This window comes from Trematomus bernacchii, unplaced genomic scaffold (assembly GCF_902827165.1).
Source record: "Trematomus bernacchii unplaced genomic scaffold, fTreBer1.1, whole genome shotgun sequence".
In the NCBI taxonomy this organism is placed as follows: Eukaryota; Metazoa; Chordata; class Actinopteri; order Perciformes; family Nototheniidae; genus Trematomus; species Trematomus bernacchii.
The window spans coordinates 346,587-372,715 of record NW_022987696.1 but is presented as its reverse complement, the minus strand read 5'-3'; the positions used below and the strand labels follow the sequence as shown (position 1 = coordinate 372,715).

Genomic DNA, 26,129 nt, shown 5'->3' with positions numbered 1-26,129 from the left:
TTCAACTCGAGCGTCAAATTCGCGCGACGCGTTCTCGCGGAAGCCAATCAGCGTTGAGGATCTCAGCCGCCGTCACTGACGTTCAACCACACAACATCAGCCGTTAGCTGTTAGCAGTTAGCACTCAGAGCTCACAGCTCCTCATATCCGTTCAGAAACTGGACAAAAGTTAAACAAGTACAAACCACAGACTGCCTGTGTCATGGAGAATACAGTCGCTGGTTTATTTATGTCTGTATAGGCCGTTGTTGTGAGTGTGGACGGTCGGGGCATATACTGCGTTAGCTTAGCCTGGTCGACCCGATCTCCATTCAGAAACACTCATTTAAAAAGGTTTTTCGCCTGCCGTCTGTCTGCAGACTTGTCAAAGCATTAATTCATGGTTTTTACTAACCGGTATCAGTATGTTGTTACTTTGGCATCATTTTGAAACGTGTATTACAATTAAATCACGGTCAAATATGTTCATTTTGTTGTAGTTGTAGCCCCCTTGCCGTCACTAGTTTAGCATATTCAGCCCGGTTGTTGGCCCGGTAAGAACCTCTCTCCTCTCTCCTCTCTCCTGTCTCAGACCTGCAGAGGATCCAGAAACACTGAGGAACCATCAGAGAACTTAAACCCAGCATAGAGAGGTTCAGTGAATGTGGTTCTGTAGGTGTGGATGTGGATCAGTGTGTCGCAGAAGACTCTGTAGAAGGAGAGAGAGCCAGCAGGATGATCCAGATACACTGCTGCTCTACGAGAGGGGGTGGGGGAGGAGGTGGAGAGCAATGTCGCTCTCTTATTGTGATAGACAGAGTAACGACTATCAGAGCACTCCAGAGCCCAGGACTGATCATTCCTTCCAAACTCACAGTCCTCTTTGCCTCCTCTGATGATTCCTCTGTAAGTCACTGATATAAAAACCTGTCCTCTCCAATCGACCTCCCAGTAACAGCGACCAGTCAGAGCTTCTCTGCACATCAGCTGAACCGAGTAGCCAAACCTCTCTGGATGATCAGGATATGGCTGCCTCTCCTTCACATGTGTCACCGTCCTGTTGTTGTCAGACAGTTTGAGGAGTCTGTTTGCTGTGTTTATGTCTAGCTCCAGTTCACAGGCATCTGATGGAGAGAACAGCTGCAGGTTATCATCTGTTCATTTATTAACTACTTTACCCATTGGTCGATTTTGGTGATTGACATCTCTTTTGAACCGTTAGAGCCAATAGAATCGAAGGGAAATTTCCACATACACACCAACGTTACCAAAAACAAGTGGGGGCTTTGCGCATGCAGTTTTGCATGAGAGCGAACCTATCTCACGCTCTGAAATCTGAAAACTGAAAACTAGGTTTATTGTTGATGGATTATCAGAGATCATTTCAAAGTGACACAGACATATTGGATTAACCCAGGGGTCGGCAACCCCTGGCACGTGTAACCCGTGGCACACTAGGAATAAGTGGAATAAGTGTGCAAAATATTTAAATTTTATTTTCGGATTCTGAACTGCTTTACTGTTGACTCAGCTATCAGGATGGAAGCACTAGAAAAAGGCTTCATGTAAGAACTGTTTACAACAACAATGGATATATGGAGAGAGAGAGGGAGAGAGAGAGAGGGAGGAGGAGAGAGAGAGAGAGGGAGAGGGAGGGAGGAGGAGAGGGAGAGAGAGGGAGGAGGAGGAGAGAGAGAGAGGGAGGGAGGAGGAGAGAGAGAGAGAGAGGAGAGGGAGGAGGAGGAGAGAGAGAGGAGAGGGAGGGAGGGAGGAGGAGGAGAGGAGAGGAGAGGGAGGAGGAGAGAGAGAGAGAGAGGGGGGAGGAGAGAGAGAGAGAGAGAGAGAGATGAGAGAGATGAGAGAGAGAGAGGAGAGAGAGAGAGAGAGAGAGAGAGAGAGAGAGGAGGAGAGAGAGAGAGAGAGGGAGAGAGGGCAAAACTACGGGGCGGACCGAGGGCAAATACACATGCGTTAATCGCAAGTTAAAATAATTAGTGGCGTTAAGAGAAATGTGGGTTAACGCGTTAACTTTGAGAGCCCTAGTTTCTGCACATTAAGAATTCTCTAAATACAGATCACCATAAAATATGAGAGTAAGTGTTTCTGTATTTCTGGGTGCAGGGCTTCATTCTGCAGGATATATCAGGTGTTTTGCACTTTGTGTGTGTGGTTTTGATAAAATAAGCCCTGCTTTCAAAAAATTGTTTTAGCAATTGAAAGAAAGTGTAATGTGTAGTCCAGTACTTGGAACAGGTAGAGGAACTGCCTGAATCTGCTTCTTGGTTATCATTTAGAGTAATAATAAAGACATGGTATTTATAAAGCACTTCTCCTGGTGCTCAGAGACGTTACTTTCAGTCTTCTTCTTTAAATGCACAGGTGGACACCTGGTGAGTTTTATTTCTGCTTTGTGAGTTCTCCTGTTAGTTTGAACATGTCACTGCCTCAATCTGCTGTTCCCCTTTAGTTCCTGTGTTACTCTCTGTATGCAGTAACCAGAGCCTGTGGGGGGAGCGTACTGAGGACATTTCTAAACTGGTCTTTAGGAACTGGAGCTGAATACTTTTGAAAGTAACCCTCCAAACCCTGAATATCAGAATATACCTATAACAGTGAAAAGAAGAAGAGATCTTTCTGTTAAGAAATGTATTTATTTAGTTGGAATGCTGTTAACAGCATTCCAACTTTATTATTATTATTCCGCCGGGATTTTGTCCCTCTTCTTCTCCCACATTCAACATCGCAGAAACTCCAAACGTTCAGCTCGGTCGGGAATCAATGGCTATTACTTTTATCATTCATAACTTTCATAATTCCAGAGATACATTCATCACATTTTTAACATGGAAGTCAATGGAGAAATTCTTCAGACTTCAACAAATCTTCATGCGACTTCAACTGCTAACTGTTCATTCATACTTTCACTCAGAAACCTCATTCCAACTTTAAAATGTTACACATCTTTCTGACATTATTCGTGTAACATTAACTAGAGTGCGTGGTCACTGGAGTTTAACAGACTGTCTGAGCCTATTCTTTTCTGTCTGATGGAGACTTCATACTGACTTCAACATGTTCCACCTATTTTATACATTATTGGTGACACACAGCTGTCGTCGTTAGCTCAAATATAAACACCTGTGTCATGGAACACGATGATGTCACATTGACAGGTTTGGTAACGATGCAGCCATCAACGCATCCAAGCGTATTATGGGGTGTCATCAAATGCCGTTGCCATGGCGACAGACCACTCGCCATGAAGCACGATGTCGCTGTAAGTCCAATGGACACGGTCCGATCGTCCCCCAAACTTCGCTTGTATATCACCGGTCCAGCCCTCAACAGCTCTACGTCAATTATGGGGTTTCTTCAAATGCCGTTGCCATGGCAACACAATGCTCGCAATGAAACACGGTTTTCTCATAACTTCAGTGAAAATGCTCCAAACGGCCCAAAACTTCACAGGTTTGGTAACGATGCAGCCATCAACGCATCTAAGCGTATTATGGGGTGTCATCAAATGCCGTTTCCATGCAATAAAAGACGATGTCGCTATAACTCCTATGAAAATGTTCAAAAAGTGCTCAAACTTCACATGTGTGCTAACAGTCCAGCCATGAAGACATCTACGGGACAGTTTTGAGATTTCTTCAAATGCCGTTGCCATGGCAACACAATGCTCGCCATGAAACACGGTTTTCTCATAACTTCAGTGAAAATGCTCCAAATGGCCCAAAACTTCACAGGTTTGGTAACGATGCAGCCATCAACGCATCTAAGCGTATTATGGGATGTCATCAAATGCCGTTGGCATGGCGACAGATCATTCACCATCAAGTTAGTTCAACATTTTGCAGTTCAAATATTCTGCTGCTTTTCCAAGCCTTTGTACTTTCCTTTCTTCACTCATCACACATTCAAGCCCCCAGTGTTCATGTATCATTCCAATCTAAATTCTTCACTTTCTTCTTACACATTACATTTCAGCATAGCAGTTTAGCGTCAGCTTTTCAGCATAAAGCATTCCCACTAGCAATTTCTTCAGGAATTGCATTCTCTAGTTGGTTCTGTGTTCACTTTGTTGTGTTTCTGGATCTCATGTGTAGTCTCTGATGAATCAAACTGAAAACACACTCACACTTCCTCACACCAGGTTTCAACCACTGCAGTCCACCATGGTCCATCCTGCAGGAAGAAACACAGTCAGAATCAGCTTCATACACCTTCACTCATGTCCACCATTAAACAGGAAGCAGTGTCCCTCAGTGACAGAGACACAGTCTGTCTGTCTCTGTCCATACCTGAGTGTCTCCAGTCCAGCAGACAGCAGCTTCTCTCCTGAGTCTCCTGGATGATTGTAGCTCAGGTCCAGCTCTCTCAGGGAGGGGTTGGAGCTCAGAGCTGAAGCCAGAGAAACACAGCCTTCCTCTGTGACCAGACAGCCTGACAGACTGAACACACACACACCCACCCACCCACACACACACACACACACACACAGACACAGACACAGACACACACACACACACACACACACACACACACACACACACACACACACACACACACACACACACACACACACACACACACACACACACACACACACACACACACACACACACACACACACACACACACACACACACACACACACACACACACACACACACACACACACACACACACACACACACACACACACACACACACACACACACACACACACACACACACACACACACACACACACACACACACACACACACACACACACACAGTTGATTTCTCTAACAAACACATTTGAGGGTGAGGTGGATCACATCACTCCTGTTCTGAAGTCTTTACACTGGCTTCCTGTGTGTCAAAGAATATATTTCAAAATACTGCTGCTGGTTTATAAAGCTTTGAATGGTTTAGGCCCAAAATACATGTCTGACCTCCTGCTAAATGATGAACCATCCAGAACTCTCAGGTCTTCAGGGACTGGTCAGCTTTCTGTCCCCAGAGTCAGAACTAAACCTGGAGAAGTTCAGTTATTATGCTCCAAATATCTGGAACAAACTCCCAGAAACCTGCAGGTCCGCTGCAACTCTGACTACTTTTAAATCCAGGCTGAAGACTTTTCTTTTTGCCGCTGCTTTTAATTGAACTATTCACATCTTAAACTGCACTGTAACTTTTATCCATGTATTTTTTCTTTTAATGTTTATTTTATTATCTTTTCTTTTTAATGACTGATTTTAAATGCCATTTTCTTAATGTCTTTCATTTTTTGTAAAGCACAAAAAAAAGGGTTATTTTGCGATTTGGCGAATCTGAGTCTGCTGTTGACTCGTGCATGAGGACGAGTCTGCTGGATCTCTGGATCTGCTGCAGTTACGGCTGAGTCCGCACGAGTCTGCTATGTTTTGCACAGTGAGTCAGGATTTGCGAATCTCTGAGTCTGCTGTTGACTCGTGCACAATAGCCGCGGGAAATAGGGGTGCTGGAGGCGGGGCTGCGAATGGTGTACATTTGAAAAACTTCATGTTACTGTTGTTGAAATCCAGGGCTGGCCCGTAGCACTGGCGTTATAGATGTTCGTCTATGGCGCCAGATCTGGGGAGGCGCTGCGCTGGTAGCTCTGGGAGGGAATCATTTTTTACCGTTGGTGCTCATCCTAATTTTCGGCCTTGATGTAACAATATTCATAATTAAAGGGGACCTATCATGCAAAATGCACTTTTGTACGTCTTTTATACATGAATATGTGTCCCCGGTGTTCCAGGGAATTCACCAAGTGTCAGAAAACACAACCCTCTCTCTTATCCTCCATACCCAAATCTCTAAAAACGGGGCTGCAACGGATCTGATAAAAACTGATCCAGATTTGAAATTGTTCTGACGTCAGAAACGGGGAGCTCCGCCTATATGGGCAACTCTCCACCTATCAGGAGGAGACAGCCACGGCCATTGCCGTTCGAAAACGCTGGAGACGATGTAGTACATATGTCAGGCCTGTAGGTGGCGCTGTAGTCTGCCACAAAAGCAGCGAAGAAGACTTCTCACAGAATCAGCCCTTGCAAAAACAGGGCTAAAAAAAGACCAAATAGAGCGAAATGAGGCATGGCTAAAATGCATGATCTGTTTGGTATTTTGAAAAAAAAACTTCACAGACATGTTTTATATAGGTATGGCCCTACAATATATTATTCAAATAGAGCATGATAGGTCCACTTTAACTAAATTACACTTTTCATTTGCCCTGTACGATGGGCGCTGTAAGTGATGAAAATGGGGGATGTTGGCTTATCAGGCGCCCGCAGCTCACAGCCAAAGGGCGAGTGAGCGTGGGAGCGAGCGAGGGAGAGAGAGAAGAGCGCGCCGGTACCGGTGCTGTTGTTATTAGAATCTGGTGCTAGCTGCTCTAACGGATATAAGAAGAAGATGTTTCTACAATAATGTGGAGGGAGAGTCCTCTCCAGTCAGACTATGAGTGTTTAGATAGTTCACTTTAGACTGCCCCTTTCACACCAACGCGTTTTCAGGGCCAGCTCGGAGCTAGAGCCTGAAAAGTACAGTTTTTTTCTCTGTGTTTAGATAGTTCACTTCGGAGCTAAGAGGCGGCGCCGCTTACGTCTCTCTTACGTCGAGGCGGGGGCAGGGGCATGCCCGCGTTTTATGCAGTTTGTACACAACGATAGCATAGCATAACCAAAGCGAACAGCGCTTCAATACAATCGGCCATTGTTATTGTTGTCGATGTGAGGGATTTCCGCGCGGTTTGGCTTTTATGAAGCAGCGACGTAAACGGTTACGTCATGACGCAAACGATGAGGCAATGGCGCAGTACCACCCCGGCTCTGTGTGGTGTGAACAAAGCGGGAGCAGAAAAGGGAAACCGGAGCTAGAACGGGAAAAGCACTGGTGTGAAAGCCGCATTATCTCAGTGGGTCTCAAACGGTTTGGTCACAATTGATGTAAACACATACTTCCAAGGCACTCCTTTACAATTATTAGGATAAATAAAAAAGGTTTGAAATCATTCCAATGTATACTATGTATACTATACTACAGTAACCAAAAATATCGTTTAAAACTGGAGATAAAAAAAGATGCATAAATAAATAAATGTTAAAGGGGACCTATCATGCAAAATGCACTTTTGTACGTCTTTTCTACATGAATATGTGTCCCCGGTGTTCCAGGGAACTCACCAAGTGTCAGAAAACACAACCCTCTCTATTTTCCTCCATACCCAAATCTCTAAAAAAGGGGCTGCAACGGATCTGATAAAAACTGATCCAGATTTGAACACTGTCCTGACGTCAGGACGGTGGCGCTACGGCTATTGGGCCAACTCCACCAATCAGGAGGAGACAGCCACGGCCATTGCCGTTCGAAAGCGCTGGAGACGCTGTAGTACAAATGCCAGGCCAGTAGGTGGTGCTGTTCTCACTGAATCTGCCCTTGCAAAAACAGAGCTAAAAAATGTCAAATTGAGCAAAATGAGGCATGGCTAAAATGCATGATCTGTTTGGTATTTTGAAAAAAAAAAAGTATAAATATGCCTTATATAGGTATGGTCCTACACTATATTATTCAAATATAGCATGATAGGTCCACTTTAAGGTAAAATAAGATATGATGAACAACAATAATAAAATAAGTTACATTTATTTGTTATTGGCTATGGGTTATTGGTTATGTTCACATACTTATTTGATTATTCAAATGTAAACCGATCTTTTTCATATGGGTGTTTTAGAGTTGTACCCCCTAGATCTATGTGTTATGATTATGCTCAAAGTGCACCAGATTGAAGCATTTTACTTTAAAATGTTCAAACATTTCTTCCCGGGGGGCATATACCCCCAGACCCCCCTAGAGGATGTGGCGTCCATCCCCCATTCTATTGTGTATTCCTTGGATACTCTATTGATCTTTATCTTTATCAGATACACTCTTTACAACATCAGGAGGATACGTCCCCACCTGACCGAAAAAACTACGCAACTTCTGGTCCAGGCTCTCGTCATCTCACGCCTAGACTACTGCATCTCCCTCCTGGCTGGTCTACCTGCATGTGCCATCCCACCTCTGCAGCTCATCCAGAATGCAGCGGCTCGTCTGGTCTTCAACCTTCCTACATGTTCCCACACCACGCCGCTCCTCCGCTCCCTTCACTGGCTTCCAGTAACTGCTAGAATCCACTTCAAGACACTGGTACTAGCGTACCATGCTGTGAATGGATCTGGCCCTTCCTACATCAAGGACATGGTTAACCTGTTAACCTGTTTCACGCCTTCCCCCCGGTACCGGGCGGATAAACGCGTCATTTGCAGGAAACAACGTCTAAGGAATCTTAATATTGAATAAAACTATGAATGTGTTATATCCATGTAACGGGAAGAAACTCAGCTAACTGATCTTTTTAATTTTTTTTTTCAAAAAAAACCCACAATGCTAGCACTCAGCCTCTGAATTAGCCTCGATCGAAAAAACGGGACCGACAAAGGCACATAAACTCACTCAGAACTCCCTTATTACTTATCCTAGATGCACAACCAAACACTATTTTTTGGTGTCCTGGAGACACTGAATCTAACGATGCCCACCTCAACACTCAGTGATAAACATTCGCGACGCTATCAACGAAAGCGTACATCATCACATGTGGAGCCAAGAAGCTAAACATATAAATATGGCTTACCTTGGTCAAAAGTGGTCTTCAATGGCATTAAAACGATAAAAAAACGATGCTGCAGTTAATCCATAGGTTCATCCTATGTGTCTGTGCCTTCTTTGAAATTATTTCTGATAATCCATAAGCAATACAACTGCGTTTTAGTTTCCAAACTCCAGAAGGAGACATTCCTCCAGTTTAGTTTCGCTTTCCACACGCGAAGCGGCAACATTTTTTCTTTACAATGTGTGTCTATGTGAGTATCCTCCTTCGATTCTATTGGCTCTAACGGTCACAAGGGTATGTCAACCAACCAGATCGAGCAAGGGGGGCCAGAGATAGGTCAAATCCACCCAAATTACCCCAGATGGCCCAGTTTTTGGCTAAATCTCTCTAAAAAGGTCAAATTTCACTTGTTTTGCATCAATCTTGATACAGGGTACTTATTATATGTTGTACTTTGGATTCCTAAAGCTTTTAGTCTACTAACCCATCATCCAAGGGTAGTTTTCACTATCTGTAAAAAATAATTTTTGGACGGACACTATAATTTACAGTTTTTTACTATGTAAAATCTGAATTTTCTTTAAAATAAAAAACATCTATATTGATTCAGACTTTTCTACATCCAACTCACAGGTTTATCATTACTTTGAGAAAAGATTATTAATTTAACCCTTTTAGAAGGGAAGATATGGTCATTTGTTCTGGGAATGTCATTTTCGAGCCTGAGACCTGAAAAACAGGCTCAGAGTGGAACAGGTTAAGCACCGAGCCTGTTTTTCATGTTTCAGGCTCGAAAATGACATGCCCAAAACAAATGACTACAACTTAACTTCTAAAAGGGTTATATGAATAATTTCTTCTATCAAAGCAAGGTTACATATGTGAGTTGGATTTAGAAGTGTCAGAATCAATATAAATGTTTTTTATTTTAAAGAAAATTCAGATTTTACATAGTAAAAAACTGTAAATTATAGTGTCCGTCCAAAAATAATTTTGTACAGATAGTGAAAACTACCCTTGGATGATGGGTTAGTAGATTAAAAGCTTTAGGAATCTAAAGTATCACATATAATAAGTACCCTGTATCAAGATTGATGCAAAACAAGTGAAATTTGACCTTTTTAGAGAGATTTAGCCAAAAACCCCCACTTCTGGGGTCATTTGGGTGGATTTGACCTATCTCTGGCCCCCCTTGCTCGATTTGGATCATTGACACACCTTTCTGACCGTTAGAGCCAATAGAATCGAAGGGGGAGGCCCACACACATACTCGTTGTAAAGAGAAAAGGTGCGGGCTTCGCGTTTGAAAATCTAGGTTAGAGTGGAGCTACATTCTAGCTCTGGCATTTGGAAAGTAAAACGCAGTTGTATTGCTTATGGATTATCAGAAATAATTTCAAAGAAGGCACAGACACATTGGATGAACCTATGGATTAACTGCAGCATCGTTTTATCGTTTTAATGCCATTGAAGACCAGTTTTGACCAAGGTAAGCCATGTTAGCGTTTCTAGCTACTTAGCTCCACATGTTATGATGTACGCTTTCGTTTATAGCGTCGCGAATGCTTATCACTGAGTGTTGAGGAGGGCACCGTTAGATTCAGTGTCTCCAGGACACCAAAAACGAGTGGTTGGCTGTGCATCTAGGATAAGTAATAAGGGAGTTAGTGTGAGTTTATGTGCCGCTTTACGTTACATGTTTTCGCTCGTGGTTAATTCAGAGGCTGAGTGCTAGCATTGTGGGTTTTTTTTGAAAAAAAAAATTAAAAAGATCAGTTAGCTGAGTTTCTTCCCGTTACATGGATATAACACATTCATAGTTTTATTCAATATTAAGACTCCTTAGACGTCGTTTCCTGCAAATGACGCGTTTATCCGCCCGGTACCGGGCGGAAGGTGCGTAACAGGTTAAACCATACACCCCAGCACGTGCACTCCGCTCTGCATCAGCCAATCGGCTCGCTGCACCCGCACTGTGAGGGGGACCCAAGTTCCCATCAGCAGAAACACGTGGGTTTGATATCCTGGCTCCAACATGGTGGAATGAGCTCCCCATTGACATCAGGACAGCAGAAAGCTTACACATCTTCTTCAGACTGAAGACTCATCTCTTTTGACTCCACTTCGAGCGATAGAATTACTAACAAAGCACATATATACTAATAAAGGACTGGCTTATCTAAAGCTAGTTGAGTAGCACTTGAAATGTTTTGGCTCTATGAAACCTGATGTACTTATATGATTCTGTTTTCTTCAAGTTTGTATCTTCTTGGTCGAATGCACTTATTGTAAGTCGCTTTGGATAAAAGCGTCAGCTAAATGCAATGTAATGTAAAATGTAATGTAATCTTTTCTACTGTACGATTCTCTGGCTGGGGGCGGGGGCGCCAGCTAAAATCTCGCCTAGGGCTGCAAATTGTCTAGAGCCGGCCCTGTTGAAATCTCTCCCCACTTTTGTCCGCACCCCCTAAGTGAAATGACTTCCCAGTTCCCGCGGCTATGCTCGTGCATGACGAGTCTGGATCTCTGGATCTGACGGTTACGGCTCTGAGTCCCCACGAGTCTGCAGGAAGTGAAGGAAGTTCCCTTGATTCAGTGAGTCAGGATTTGCTGAGTCGTGCTGTTGACTCGTGCATGATGAGTCTGCCTGGATCTCTGGATCTGCTACGGTTACGGCTCTGCCTCGGAGTCCGCACGAGTCTGCAGGAAGTTTCACTGACACGCGTCCACTTCCCTGAGCAAAACGATAACTTCTGGCAGCTATCCTACTTGCTAAAGGCTAGGCAGATGGAATGGGGTACGTTGTAATGTGATTTTACATGTTATAAGGAAAGTAGCGAGTGACGCAATTTATCTGCATTACCTATTTGTATGCTTTTATTGTCTGTCCATAGCCTTTTAGTGCCTTGTATTTATTCTTATGTGTGCCTTTTATCTATTCTTGTAATATTATATTTGTTATAATGTTATGTTCATTGTGAAGCACTTTGGCAAACCCTCTGTTTTTAAAATGTGCTATAGAAATAAAGTGGATTGGATTAAACAGCTTTTCACTAACCTGAGGGTCTTCAGTTCACAGTGTGGACTCTTCAGTCCAGCAAACAGCAGCTTCACTCCTGAATCATGCAGGTCGTTGTTACTCAGGTCCAGCTCTCTCAGACTAGAGGACTGGGAGCTGAGGACTGAGGACAGAGCTTCACAGCTTCTCTCTGAGAGGTTACAGTCACTCAGTCTGGAGAGGAATCAGTAATACAGAAGAAACTAATTACAACTGTTATTTGCTGCTGAATAAATAAAATGAAATTTCATCTGGACAGTTAAGTGTTCACTTACAGAGCTTTGTTGGAGGCTTTGACCACTGGCAGCAGCCTCAGAAGAGCCTCCTCTGAAGCAGAGTATTTCTTCAGGTCAAACACGTCCAGATCTTCTTCTGATGACAGTAAGATGAAGACCAGAGCTGACCACTGAGCAGGAGAGAGATTCTCTTCAGAGAGATGTCCTGAACTCAGGGTCTGTTGGATCTCCTTCACTAGAGAACGATCATTCAGTTCATTCAGACAGTGGAACAGGTTGATGCTTCTCTCTGGAGACAGATCCTTATCTATCTTCTTCTTGATGTACTGGACTGTTTTCTGGTTGGTCCCTAAGCCACTTCCTGTCTGTGTCAGCAGGCCTCGTAGGAGTTTCTGATTGGTCTGCAGTGAAAGACCCAGGAGGAAGCGGAGGAACAAGTCTAGGTGTCCGTTTGGACTCTGTAAGGACTTGTTCACAGCACTCTGGTAGAGATTTGTTAGTGTAAGTTTGACCTCATACTGCTGGGAGGTTGTTGGTTCTTCTGACAGCAGGTTGACTCCAGAGTTGATGAAGGTCAGATGGACATGAAGAGCAGCCAGAAACTCCTGAACGCTCAGATGGACGAAGCAGAACACCTTGTCCTGGTACAGTGCTCTCACCTCTCTAAAGACCTGTGTGAACACTCCTGAGTACACTGAGGCTGCTCTGATATCGATGCCACACTCTGTCAGGTCGGACTCATAGAAGATCAGGTTGCCTTTCTGCAGCTGCTCAAAAGCCAGTTTTCCCAGAGACTCCATCATCTTCCTGCTCTCTGGACTCCAGTGTTGATCTGTTTCAGCTCCTCCATGATACTTGATGTTCTTCACTTTGGACTGAACCACCAGGAAGTGGATGTACATCTCAGTCAGGGTCTTGGGCAGCTGTCCCCCCTCTCTGGTTTTCAACACCTCCTCCAGAACTGAAGCAGAGATCCAGCAGAAGACTGGGATGTGGCACATGATGTGGAGGCTTCGTGAGGTCTTGATGTGGGAGATGATGGTTCTGGCCTGATTCTGATCTCTGAATCTCTTCCTGAAGTACTCCTCCTTCTGTGGGTCAGTGAACCCTCGGACCTCTGTCACCATGTCCACATACTCAGGAGGGATCTGATTGGCTGCTGCAGGTCGTGTGGTTATCCAGAGGCGAGCAGAGGGAAGCAGCTTCCCCCTGATGAGGTTTGTCAGCAGCACATCCACTGAGGTGGACTCTGTGACATCAGTCAGGATCTCAGTGTTGTGGAAGTCCAGAGGAAGTCGACACTCATCCAGACCGTCAAAGATGAACACGACCGGGAACTGATCAAACCTGCAGATTCCTGCGTCTCTGGTTTCAGTGAAGAAGTGATGAACAAGTTCCACCAAGCTGTACTTGTTCTCTCTCACCACATTCAGCTCTCTGAAGGTGAATGGAAATATGAACTGGAAGTCCTGGTTGGCTTTGCCTTCAGCCCAGTCCAGAGTGAACTTCTGTGTTAAGACTGTTTTCCCAATGCCAGCCACGCCCTTTGTCATCACTGCTCTGATTGGTGCATCTCTTCCAGGTGAGGCTTTAAAGAGGTCTTCTTGTCTGATGGTTGTTTCTGGTCTGTGTGGTTTCCTGGATGCTGTTTCAATCTGTCTGACCTCATGTTCATCATTGACCCCTGCAGACCCCCCCTCTGTGATGTAGAGCTCTGTGTAGATCTGGTTCAGAAGGGTTGGGTTTCCTGCTTTAGCAATGCCCTCAAACACACACTGGAACCTCTCCTTCAGGGTGGATTTGAGTTTACTGCACACTGCAGCAGCACTTCCTGAATGAAGAAACAACAAGTGGAATCAGTGAGTGGGTCCTGCAGAAACACTGAGACTCTGAACATTTAAGTGTGGCTGTATAGTTTGAATCAGCTCCTCAGAGGACACACTGATGCAGACGTGTGCAGCATATTAACAGCAGAGTTTGTAAACTTCTCCATGTTCCTCCATCTCCTCTCCATCATGTTAAATGTGTTAAACCCTCTTACTGCTGTGCAGACGCTCAGCCAGCTCCTCCTGCTTCATGCTCCTCAGGAAGTGCAGTGTGATGTTCTGAAATGCCTCTCTGCTGCACCTCCTCTGCTCTTCATCCTCACCGTCCAACACCTCCTCTTCCTCACTCTGACTCTCTAAGCCTTCTGGGTAATCTGAACTCAGAGCCTTCTGGATCTTCTTCAGCTCGTTCTTCACAAAAGTCACGATGTTCTCCTCCAGCAGCTGGAACAGATTGATGAACATTGATCAGATGAATATCGTTAAAACTAAAGTTATTATGTTAGGGCAGTGGTCACCAACCTTTTTAAGCTAGGGTTAGGGTTAGCGATCTACCCGCACCACACTCGACTGGTTGGTGACCACTGTGTTAGGGATAATGTGCAGCAAGGAGGACATTATTGAAAAAAGATCACCCGACGCAGATCTTGACATCCTCTTTTTTCTATATTCATCCCACCCTCTTGGATTGCTCGACTGCCACATTCACACTTAGGCAGGGCCACACCTCACTACAGAATCCTCTGGGATCTCTTAAACAGATTAAGTCGTCTGCTTTCAAACAGCAGTTAATTGAACCTGGTTCTCCAGAAGTTAGTAGAGGTAAGACCTTTCAGAGGTGAATCTGAGCCTAAACTTGCATAGACTCAATAGTTATGATAGGTCAGTCGGTCTGATTAATACAGGTCTGCCGATGCAACAACAGTTAAGTTCATGGTTCATACACTTTTTCACCAATGATTTTCCATGACTTCTCCATGACCTTTATCTAATTTTCCATGACCAAAACAAATTACTCTTTCTCATCGGTACCACTGAAAATGGTTTATTATAACATGGAACAGGAAAATAAGGTCTGCATATGAAACATGTTGTAAAACAAATAACTTATATCAAAATAGTAGGCTTACTAGCTCCTACAGGCTAAAGCCACTGTAGACTAGAGGGCGTTGTGGCAGCGGGGTGTGGTTAGTTGGCGCCCGAACAGGGACAATCATGTCAGAAGGAGAAACCCCGCTGGGTCAGGCCCTTCAACGTCTCGCCCACATGCAGGAGACCACCACGGCAGTGCAGCAGAGCGAGGCTCTGCTCGGGATCGCCTCAAGCTAGCGCGAGGACCGGGCTCTCCTACGGGAGCTGCTGCAGCGTCCGGCTGCCCGGGAGGCCGATCCAGCGACCAACCCGGCCCGGCCGCCTTCGATTGCCCTCCAGAAATTGACGGCAGAGGACGATCCGGAGGCATACCTGGACATCTTTGAGGGCACAGCGGCGGGGTGCGGGTGGCCGGAGGAGGAATGGGCAGCGCGGCTATTGCCCCTGCTATCTGGGGGTGCGCAGTTAGCCGCCCACAGCCTGCCAGCGGCCTCTCGGCTTGTGTACCAACATCTGAGGAAGGCCATCCTGGACCGGCTTGGCAGCACGCCAGAGGGACATTGCCGCCGGTTCCGGGCCCTCCCCTTCGAGGATGCTGGCAGGGTCCTTCTCCTACGCGCAGCAGCTCCTGGATGCGGCGAGTCGCTGGCTCCAGCCGGGGGTGCGCTCCGCTGAGGAAGTTGTCGGGCAGGTGGCGCTGGAGCAGTTAATCGCCGGCCTGCCATCTTCGACGGCGAATTGGGTCCAGTGCCATCGCCCCGCCAACCTGGAAGCAGCCGTCGTCCTCGCGGAGGACCACCTCTCGCTTCCCTGGCGGAGCATGAAAGAGGAGCCTCGACCACTGGCCGTCTCAGCGGGCAGACCCGTCCCAGCCCCGAGGAGGAGGTTTCCTGGAGCAGCTGCCCTTCCCTCACCACCACCATACGGCCCCTACCCCGCAGCCCCGACACTTTCCCCCCAAGACCTACCTTACCCTCCTGTTTTTATCTCTCCCGAGGGTCCGGCCTACATTTCTGGTCATCCAGCACCACGGGGGGCTCCTCAGACGCCAGGGCAGGATTGCTGGCGGTGCGGGCAGCCCGGCCACTTGCGACGGGAGTGTCCTCTCATGGAGGTCGGACAGCTGGTCCGGGTTGCGGGACCGCCAGTTGCCTCCCCCGATTTGGAAGGGACGTACTGTATACTGGTATGCATTAGTGTTGCACGGTGTACCGATACTTGAAAGGTACCGCGATACCCTGCCTTTAAAAACGTTACGATTCCTCCGTTTCATTAGTATCAGTACTTTAAGAATGACGGGGAAAAGTACTCCGGTGAGAAAGCGCTGTTTTAATAAGAGCCGTGTGTGTTCAGCGCTCTGCTTCCACTCCCTGCAGCCGTGCCTGCAGTCCCTCCCCTCTCCAGCACGCTCTAAGTGCCTCCCCTCTCTCGTGCACGCGCTAGCTGCCAGAGCATGTGAGAAAACGAGAAGCATGGCTGCAAGTGGGAGTGCAACTGCCGCTGCGCCTCGGCTTGTTGACAAAAAAGACGCCAGAAGCGAAATGTGGAAGTATTGTAGCTATATCTCTGACAGTGAGGGCAAGCCTACGGACACCACGAGGCCTGTCTGTAAGAAATGTTTTAGATCCCTGCAAACCAAGAGAGCCAACACATCAGACTTGGCTAAGCACCTCGCCGACCGGCATTCAGAGCTGTTTAAAGAATTTAAAGACAGACAGGTTAGCGAATGTGATAGATCAGGGGTTCCCAACCTTTATTGTGCCAAGGACCGGCAGATACATAAAAAAAAAATCGCGGACCGGTTGTTAATTTTAACTGAATTAAATATTTAGAATACTAGAACAATATGCATCCAAAACATATTAACAAAGTTTAAAAAAGAACCGGTGTCGTTTTTTGGTTTTTCGGAAAACCAAAAAAAACACGTTATTCAGTTTTTAAACCAAACGGGAAAACAGATAAATCAACGTTTTGGTTTTGTTTGTATGATTTACGGATAATCAGTGAATGCTGGGAAAAGGAGGAGAAGGCGCATTATGAAGGAGATGTCCGGTCGCCAGGGTGTGTGTGTGTGTGTGTGTGTGTGTGTGTGTGTGTGTGTGTGTGTGTGTGTGTGTGTGTGTGTGTGTGTGTGTGTGTGTGTGTGTGTGTGTGTGTGTGTGTGTGTGTGTGTGTGTGTGTGACACTGGCATTTGTTTTCAGAAGATATTATGATAGTGTCGTTCGTTCCGGTGCACTCCGACAGCATTTAGCACTACATCGAGATTAAGATTAAACTAATTTATTTTGGGAACAGCCGCATATGGAGTTAGCCATATGTGTGTAAATTACTGTTCATCAACATTTGAAAACAAATGCCGGTGTCGGACAGACACAAACACACCGAACACACAGAGCTGAGCTGAGCAGAGCACATACACACACACATCATGCGCCTTGGTGACTGACTGGACATCTCCTTCATAAAACTAATAAAAGGGGGAGTAATCGGGCAGTTCGATGTGTGTAGAGGTGTGTGTAGAGATGTGTGTAGAGGTGTGTGTGGTTAACACGTAGCAGCCTGCAGTCACTCTTAAGCTGTTCTGATTAAGTTAAACACAGCGAATGCGGTGCGTAAAAAGGCACAGCTCTTTACGCGCTGGTGCTGCACTTCTCAGAGGCGGAGTATACGTCCCGCTGCCTCCTGATGCTGCAGCCATTTCATTTCATGAAGGAGAGTTTCCTTCTTTAAAACAGCCGCGGGCAGCAGATACCGTGAGAGTCCCGGACATTAATTCATAGATCAAGGCAGACTGGTTTACTCTCCTGTTTTGCCAATCCGGTGCTTAACCTGTTCCACTCTGAGCCTGTTTTTCAGGTCTCAGGCTCGAAAATGACATTCCCAGAACAAATGACCATATCTTCCCTTCTAAAAGGGTTAAATTAATAATCTTTTTTCTCAAAGTAATGATAAACCTGTGAGTTGGATGTAGAAGTGTCAGAATCAATATAAATGTTTTTTATTTTAAAGAAAATTCAGATTTTACATAGTAAAAAACTGTAAATTATAGTGTCCGTCCAAAAATTATTTTTTACAGATAGTGAAAACTACCCTTGGATGATGGGTTAGTAGACTAAAAGCTTTAGGAATCCAAAGTACAACATATAATAAGTACCCTGTATCAAGATTGATGCAAAACAAGTGACATTTGACCTTTTTAGAGAGGTTTAGCCAAAAACTGGGCCATCTGGGGTCATTTGGGTGGATTTGACCTATCTCTGGCCCCCCTTGCTCGATTTGGTTGGTTGACATACCCTTGTGACCGTTAGAGCCAATAGAATCGAAGGGGGAGGACAACACCCACACAAGCTGTAAAGAAAAAATGTGGGCGCTTCGCGTGTGGAAAACGAAACCAAAGTGGAGGAATGTCTCCTTCTGGAGTTTGGAAACTAAAACGCAGTTGTATTGCTTATGGATTATCAGAAATAATTTCAAAGAAGGCACAGACACATAGGATGAACCTATGGATTAACTGCAGCATCGTTTTTTTATCGTTTTAATGCCATTGAAGACCACTTTTGACCAAGGTAAGCCATATTTACGTGTTTAGCTTCTTAGCTCCACATGTGATGATGTACGCTTTCGTTGATAGCGTCGCGAATGTTTATCACTGAGTGTTGAGGTGGGCACCCTTAGATTCAGTGTCTCCAGGACACCAAAAACGAGTGGTTGGCTGTGCATCTAGGATAAGTAATAAGGGAGTTCTGAGTGAGTTTAAGTGCCTTTGTAGGTCCCGTTTTTTCGATCGAGGCTAATTCAGAGGCTGAGTGCTAGCATTGTGGGTTTTTTTTGAAAAAAAAAATTAAAAAGATCAGTTAGCTGAGTTTCTTCCCGTTACATGGATATAACACATTCATAGTTTTATTCAATATTAAGATTCCTTAGACGTTGTTTCCTGCAAATGACGCGTTTATCCGCCCGGTACCGGGGGGAAGGCGTGAAACAGGTTAAACAAATAGCTCTACACCCCTGGCCGACATGTCCTTAAAATGAAGTCCGAGTTTGAAATATATCTCAAATAATGTATGCACCACCATTTCCCCACATAAACATAACAGTCTGCAATCAAACGGTTGTCTCCTGTGCGCTCCTCTTCCTACTTGGCGCACCGGTAACATTCTCGTGCGCACGAGAGGCTGAGACCTTAGGCTGAGCCGCGAATCCCTCGGAACATCATAAAAGCCATTTTCAACGGTTTCCTGGTGAAAGATTAACTAGCTACTGGATGAAATAATATGACTGGTGGCACAGGTGCGAAAATTAAACACTTTTTGAAAAATATAAGATAAAATATTTTTATATATTTATAATTCTGCAAATATTACGATAAACTCACAGCTATTTCGCGGCCCGGCAGTAACACCTCCGCGGCCCGGTACCGGTCCGCGGACCGGGGGTTGGGAACCCCTGTGATAGATAACATAATTACATCATGCTCAAGCATGCCCTCAAATCTAAGTCAAACAAGTGTAATTTATTTTGTGACAAACGAACGTTTTCGTAGTTTGACGAGGCAATTAATGGCAATGATAACTGTCTAATATGGCTATCTTTGTAGCTAACTTACCAATGTGGCTAACATCTGCAATGTACATTTAGTCAATAATTATTTATATTACTGTACTATTACATGTTAATAAAATATAAAGTTAACTATCAGAGAAATCACATAAACTCAAGTATAAAGAAGAGACCATGTTGGAAGAAAACACTTAACAGATAAACTACAATTTTATTGATCATGAAAATAATAAAAGAAAAGTATCGAAAAATAATCGGAATCGCAATTCTTGACTTGGTATCGGTATCGTAAACCAAAATGTTGGTATCGTGACAACACTAGTATGTATACAGGGGGGTACACAACCTTTGAGCTGTTATTTGGCAGGAAGCCCTGGGGTGTTTTGGACATAGTTAAGAAAAACTGGGAGGAGGGTCCAAGCACCAGTAAAAACGAAATACAGTACGTTATGGACCTGCGAGCAAAACTCCACTCACTGGGGCAGATATCACGGGAGAATTTGCCCCAGGCTCAGGAACGTCAGCAGCGCCTGTACAACAGAGGGTCGAAACTGAGACAATTTTCACCGGGAGATAAAGTGCTTGTATTACTCCCATCCTCTAGCTCTAAACTACTCGCCAAGTGGCAAGGACCCTTCGTGGTCACACGACGAGTGGGGGACGTCGATTATGAGGTGGTGCATTCTGACAGGGGGGGAGCAACACAGATTTACCACCTTAACCTCCTGAAAGCATGGAGGGAGGTGGCGTCTGTTTCTCTGGCCACCACGGTGATTGAGAGAGATGAGTTGGGACCGGAGGTCATTAAAAGCAACAAATTAGCCCCGGTCTGTTGTGGCGACAATCTCTCACCGGGCCAGAGAGCAGACGTTGCTTCGTTGCAAAGGCAGTTTGCCGACGTGTTCTCCCCGCTGCCAGGGCGCACCTCTCTCATACACCACCGCATAGAAACGCCCCCGGGCGTGGCCATTTGTTCACGGCCCTATCGGCTGCCTGAACACAAGAGGAAAATTGTTCAGGCGGAGCTTCAGGCTATGCTAGAGATGGGAGTGATAGAAGAGTCCACCAGTGACTGGTGTTGCCTCGTCGTGCTGGTACGTAAATCCGACGGGTCAATCCGGTTCTGTGTGGACTACCGCAGGGTGAACGAGGTGTCCAAATTCTATGCTTATCCAATGCCCCGTGTCGATGAACTCCTGGATCGGCTAGGCACTGCTCGCTTTTACGCGACGCTGGATTTAACCAAGGGCTATTGGCAGATTCCCCTTTCTCCAGAGTCTAAGGAAAAAACGGCCTTCTCCACTCCGTATGGTTTGTATCAATTTATCACACTTCCTTTCGGGTTGTTCAGAGCTCCAGCCACCTTCCAGCGGCTCATGGACCGGGTGCTGCGTCCCCACTCTGCATATGCTGCTGCTTACTTGGATGATGTCATCATTCACAGTGAGACGTGGGAGCAGCATATGCAGCAGGTGGGGGCAGTGCTCGAGTCCCTGAGGCAGGCGGGGCTCACGGCCAAGCCGAAGAAGTGTGCCTGTTGGACGGAGGGAGGTACGGTATCTGGGGTACCACTTGGGCGGCGGGAAGGTGCGGCCACAGATAGAGAAAACAACCGCCATTTCAGCCTGTCTGGCGCCCAAGACGAAAAAAGAGGTCAGGAGGTTCATGGGGCTGGCCGGCTACTACAGGCGGTTCATCCCGTCCTTTTCGGAGCTGACCACATGACCGACCTGCCCGAAAGGGTGCTTCAAGTTTTTAAATGCCATTTAATAATGTATTTATGCTGTATTTGTTTTTAAATGTCTTTTGTTTTTATTTTGTAAAGCACTTTGAATCGCCACGTGCTGAAAAGTGCTATATAAATAAAATTGCCTTGCCTTCAGATCCGGTCAGTCAGCTTGCGGCTGGCGGGATCCCGGCCTGAGTCGGGCGGTGGGAGTATGTGGTTAGGGGTGTGGTTAGGGCGCCGGCTGCTGGAGTGAAGGGAGTGGCTCGGCCGGAGGCCAGACAGCTGATCGGAATCAGGTAATCAGTCACTGAATAAAAGCATGTGGTAACCTGGTTCTGGTCAGTCTTGCAGTAGGCGGGATCCTGGAAGGTCGCCAAAGGACCTGTGAAGGATCCCACACGGGCAACGTTTTACAACTCGTGTTGTGTACTTTGTTTTGGTGCTAATAAACTGCTCTTTCCGTCCCTCTTTGAACCCTGTGTGAGCGGAGAGGCTCACAGCGTGATCGTAAACATCTCTCACCAGCGAAATACCTCAAGTTAAATGCCATTTTACGTTTCCTTACTATACGATACAGTATGTATTATCATTATAGTATTACTATTTCGGCGATTAGATAAAATATAAATTATATTTGATACAACTTTAGTTACATTTTCTTGACTTTTTCAAAACTTTGGGAAAAATATTGTTTTCCATAGCTTTTCCAGGGCCTGGAATTTGCATTTTAAATTTCCATGACCTTTCCAGGTTTTTAATGACTGTATGAACCCTGGAATTTAAAGAAGACAACATGTGATCATCTGTCCGTCTGAAGGCCTGCTGGTCTAAACAGAGCAGCATGGACACTGTCAGGACCTGAATGGTAGATCATCTGTAGTTCATAGTAAATGTATGTACACACCATAAATATGGAGTCCAGGTCAGTGTGATGCTTCGGGGCAGACTGATCACCGGGAACCTCGGAGAACTCCTGCAGAACTCTGTGGAGAAAACATCCAGAACATTTAAAGACTCTAATCTGCACACAGCTGACTGAAGGTGTTCTGAGATGAAGACAGAATAACAGGGTAGCTGTGGCTCAGCAGGTGGAGGGGGGGGGGGGTTATAAAAACACCAATATTACTGAGGCCTGAAAGCGTCCGACCATCAGAAGCCTCACAGCAGCTGATGGTGCAAGGAACAGAAAGCCCCATTATTATCTGGAGCCTGATCTGAACCAATCTGTGGTGCCTTCTCCAAAGAGAGTCAGATAGTAACAGAGTCCAGTTTGAAATTCTTACCTTTCATCAGCACTTTGTCCAGCTTTAAAGTTCATAGGAGACTGCATAGAAAAGTCACTCTTCATGGACTCACAGCGGGGTCCAGGTCCAGGTCCAGGTCTCTGCTGCTGGATCCTGAGACTGATAAAGAACAGAGTAATAAAACCACCAGACACCTCACGCCGCCCTTCATGCCATTAACAGCTCGCTGCCTGCCGTCAAACAGAAGGGGGGGGGGGGGTCGTCTAAAACAGTCCATGATTAATGTCTTAATTTGGTAGAGTCATCTGTCTTTGCTCATTATATGATTCATAATATAAATAGAAGTAATTAGAAACCAACTCAAGAGAGGTACGTTGGAGGCTGGAGCAGGATTTACTCTTCTCCAAAGAGAGTCAGATAGTAACAGAGTCCAGTTTGAAATTCTTACCTTTCATCAGCACTTTGTCCAGCTTTAAAGTAAAGAGGAGACTGCATAGAAAAGTCACTCTTCATGGACACACAGCTGGATCCAGGTCCAGGTCCAGGTCCAGGTCTCTGGATCCTGATACAAATAAAGAAGAATTCATCTTTGTGCACTTCATTTTATTGGATTTATGATCAAGCTCACATTTTCAACAGGCTAACGCTGCAAACGTCGCGCAGTGGGACCACTTTCTGAGTCTGAGAGTCAGAAGATAGTCCAGTTTTCAATTTCATACCTTCTCTCTGCAGGAAGTCCAGATTTAAAGACAATAGGGTGATCCATAGACCAGCCACTCTTCATGGACACACAGCTGGGTCCAGGTCCATCTTCAGGTCCATCTGCAGGTCCAGGTTCTGGTCCAGGTTCTGGTCCAGGTTCAGGTCCAGGTCTAGGTCTCTTCCGCTGCTTCCTGATACAAACAAGTCAAAGTGAACAAAGTTAGTTATAGCAGATTCTCTCTGGTTCCAGTTCATGGATCAGTTTGCTCTTTCTTTAGCTTCACATCAGTTTCAGATGTCCAGTTCTTCTTTAGCGTCCCACGAGAGGACATCTGACTTCTAGCAGAGAAAAAACAACAACACAACAACAACAACAACACAAGAATAAAAGAAACCTCTCTGAAAAGATGGAGTAAGTTAGAAGAACCAAAGAGCTAACAGAACAATGTCCCAGCGTCCGGGAGAAAGAAGCTGATCACGTGACACACTTTTACATTCTCACCTTCCCTCTGCAGGACGTCCAGATTTAAAGTCAAGAGGGGAACTCATAGACCCGTCACTCTTCATGGACACACAGCTGGATCCAGGTCCATCTGCAGGTCCATCTTCAGGTACAGGTCCAGGTCCAGCTTCAGGTCCAGCTTCAGGTCCAGGTCCAGGTCCAGGTCCAGGTTCAGCTTCAGGTCCAGGTCCATCTTCAGGTCCAGGTTTAGGTTTAGGTTTAGGTCTCTTCTTCTTCCGCTGCTTCCTGATACAAACAAGTAAAAGTGAACAAAGTGAGTTATAGCAGATTCTCTCTGGTTCCAGTTCATGGATCAGTTTGCTCTTTCATTAGCTTCACATCAGTTTCAGATGTCCAGTTCTTCTTTAGCGTCCCTCTAGAGGACATCTGACTTCTAGCAGAGATAAAACAACCACACAACAACAACAACACAAGAATAAAATAAACATCTCTGAAAAGATGGAGTAAGTTAGAAGAACCAAAGAGCTAACAGAACAATGTCCCAGCGTCCGGGAGAAGAAACTCTGAACTCCTCAGAAAGGAGCTGATCACGTTACACACTTTTACATTCTCACCTTCCCTCTGCAGGACGTCCAGATTTAAAGGTAAGAGGGGGATCCATAGACCCGTCACTCTTCATGGACACACAGCTGGATCCAGGTCCAGGTTCAGGTCCATCTTCAGGTCCAGGTCCAGGTCCAGCTTCAGGTCGAGGTTCAGGTCCAGCTTCAGGTCCAGGTCCAGCTTCAGGTCCAGGTCCAGGTTCAGCTTCAGGTCCAGGTCCAGGTCCAGGTTCAGCTTCAGGTCCAGCTTCAGGTCCAGCTTCAGGTCCAGGTCCAGGTCTCTGCTGCTGCATCCTAATACTGATATCAGAGAAAGATAAAGATGGCGTCTCCTCTCCGTTAACATGAGTCAGCAAAATGACTCCTGAACCCGATATCAATGAGTTAATTCATTCATAAAACAAATGTAATATATTAAAATGTTGATTTGAAAAACAAAACAAAATAATTCAATTTAAAACAAATTTAATTGATTAAAAAATATGTCAGATTTACACATTTCATAAAAAAAAATATAAGTGTTGTATTTATTTTATAAATGATGTGATTTAAAAAGTAAATAATAAATTGTGTATTATCGTATTGAATTAGGAAAATTATTTTATTGAATTCAAACTGATTTTATTTATTTGTTTATTTGTTAAACTACTTTTGTTGATTCACTGATTATTTATTTAATTTCAAACCTTTATCTAACCAGGTGAATCCCATTAGGCGCGTTCACACCAAGTACTTTTCCCACAATAGTTCATGAGAGCTCTTTTAGTTCTGATGAACTAAAGCAGATTGCGTTCACACCAAAATGAGTTCCTGGGAGTGGATTAGGCAAATGAACCGCTGACGTCACTTCTTCTTCTTCTGCTTTGGGTTTACTGGCAGGCCGCAAACAACTTCACGGCAAGTACAGTAGGTGGCGGTATGCACCTTAAAGTTGCAATCCGCCAAAAAACCGAGAGAAAAAGAAGAAGAAAAACCTCCCGCGCCCACTTGCTGTAAATGAGGCGTCTGTTTACCTTCCGACCTCAGACATGAGCTTCGTCTGCCTTATTTAAGCAAACACAAATACAGATCGTCGACCAGTCAAATGCAATAGCAATGCTGATTCGGAAGCGAAGGCGGTTAAGACGGATTGACAAAAGGATTGGACGGCGACATGCACGCGCTACGCTACGTGTGAAATGAATAAACTGTGCCAGGTGTGTCGTATGCACACTAAATAGGCTCAGCAGCTAACACACCTTTATTATATATCCTCCTGAGAGCAACTGCATCCGTCTGCCATGAACCCTACAGAAACCTACGTGTTAGTTGTGGCCCATAGTGGCCTCCATTTGTGTCGTGTAAAATGGGGGAAATCAAAAGTTAGCAAATCCCCATGTCATGTTCATAAAAACATTTAGTTTTAGGTCAAATAATTATTACACTGCTCTGAAACTCACTACATTAACTCCTAAGATGTTCCCTTACTATAATTAATAAAAAAGATTGAACTCACAACACTGGTAATAACAAACTTAACCATTTCTCTTTCTATAAATAAATAGTGCTTGTGTTGGACGCCATTTTGAAATACAATGAAATTATCTTTTTGAAAGCCACAATAAATAAAGCTTCGCCAGTTTCTAACCGATGAAACATGATGGTATCAGAATAATAAGCAAGCTTAGTTGCATGAAATGTAATGAAAAATGTAAGATACAGGCTCCGTGTAATCGCCATGTAGGTTCTCTTTTATTGCACACTCAAGACAATATCAATAACAGCATCACGCTGTCCCAGGTGTGTCGTATGCATGTAAATAGAAGTTAACATTTTCAATATCAAATAAAGTGTCAGTAGTATCAAAACATATATATATATTAGGGCTGTCAAGTTAACGCGTTAATAACGCGTTAATAACGCGTTAACGCAAAAACAAATTAACGTCACTAATTATTTTAACGCGATTAACGCATGTGTA

General features: G+C 45.0%; 1 protein-coding gene across 1 annotated transcript; it reads right to left on the bottom strand.

Annotated features, from left to right (window-relative positions):
• Window positions 1-492: 492 nt before the first annotated feature.
• Window positions 493-24,339, bottom strand: LOC117489248 (NLR family CARD domain-containing protein 3-like). The gene is made up of 12 exons (XM_034138444.1): window positions 24,182-24,339; window positions 23,607-23,852; window positions 23,122-23,295; window positions 22,851-22,964; window positions 22,442-22,561; window positions 22,063-22,141; window positions 13,992-14,220; window positions 11,990-13,781; window positions 11,715-11,888; window positions 4,284-4,433; window positions 4,121-4,167; window positions 493-1,103 (listed from the first exon to the last, which is right to left on the bottom strand). Exons 1-12 carry the CDS (start codon window positions 24,244-24,246, stop codon window positions 568-570), a joined length of 3,726 nt encoding a protein of 1,241 aa, XP_033994335.1. The 5' UTR covers window positions 24,247-24,339; the 3' UTR covers window positions 493-567.
• Between the last annotated feature and the right edge of the window lie 1,790 nt (window positions 24,340-26,129).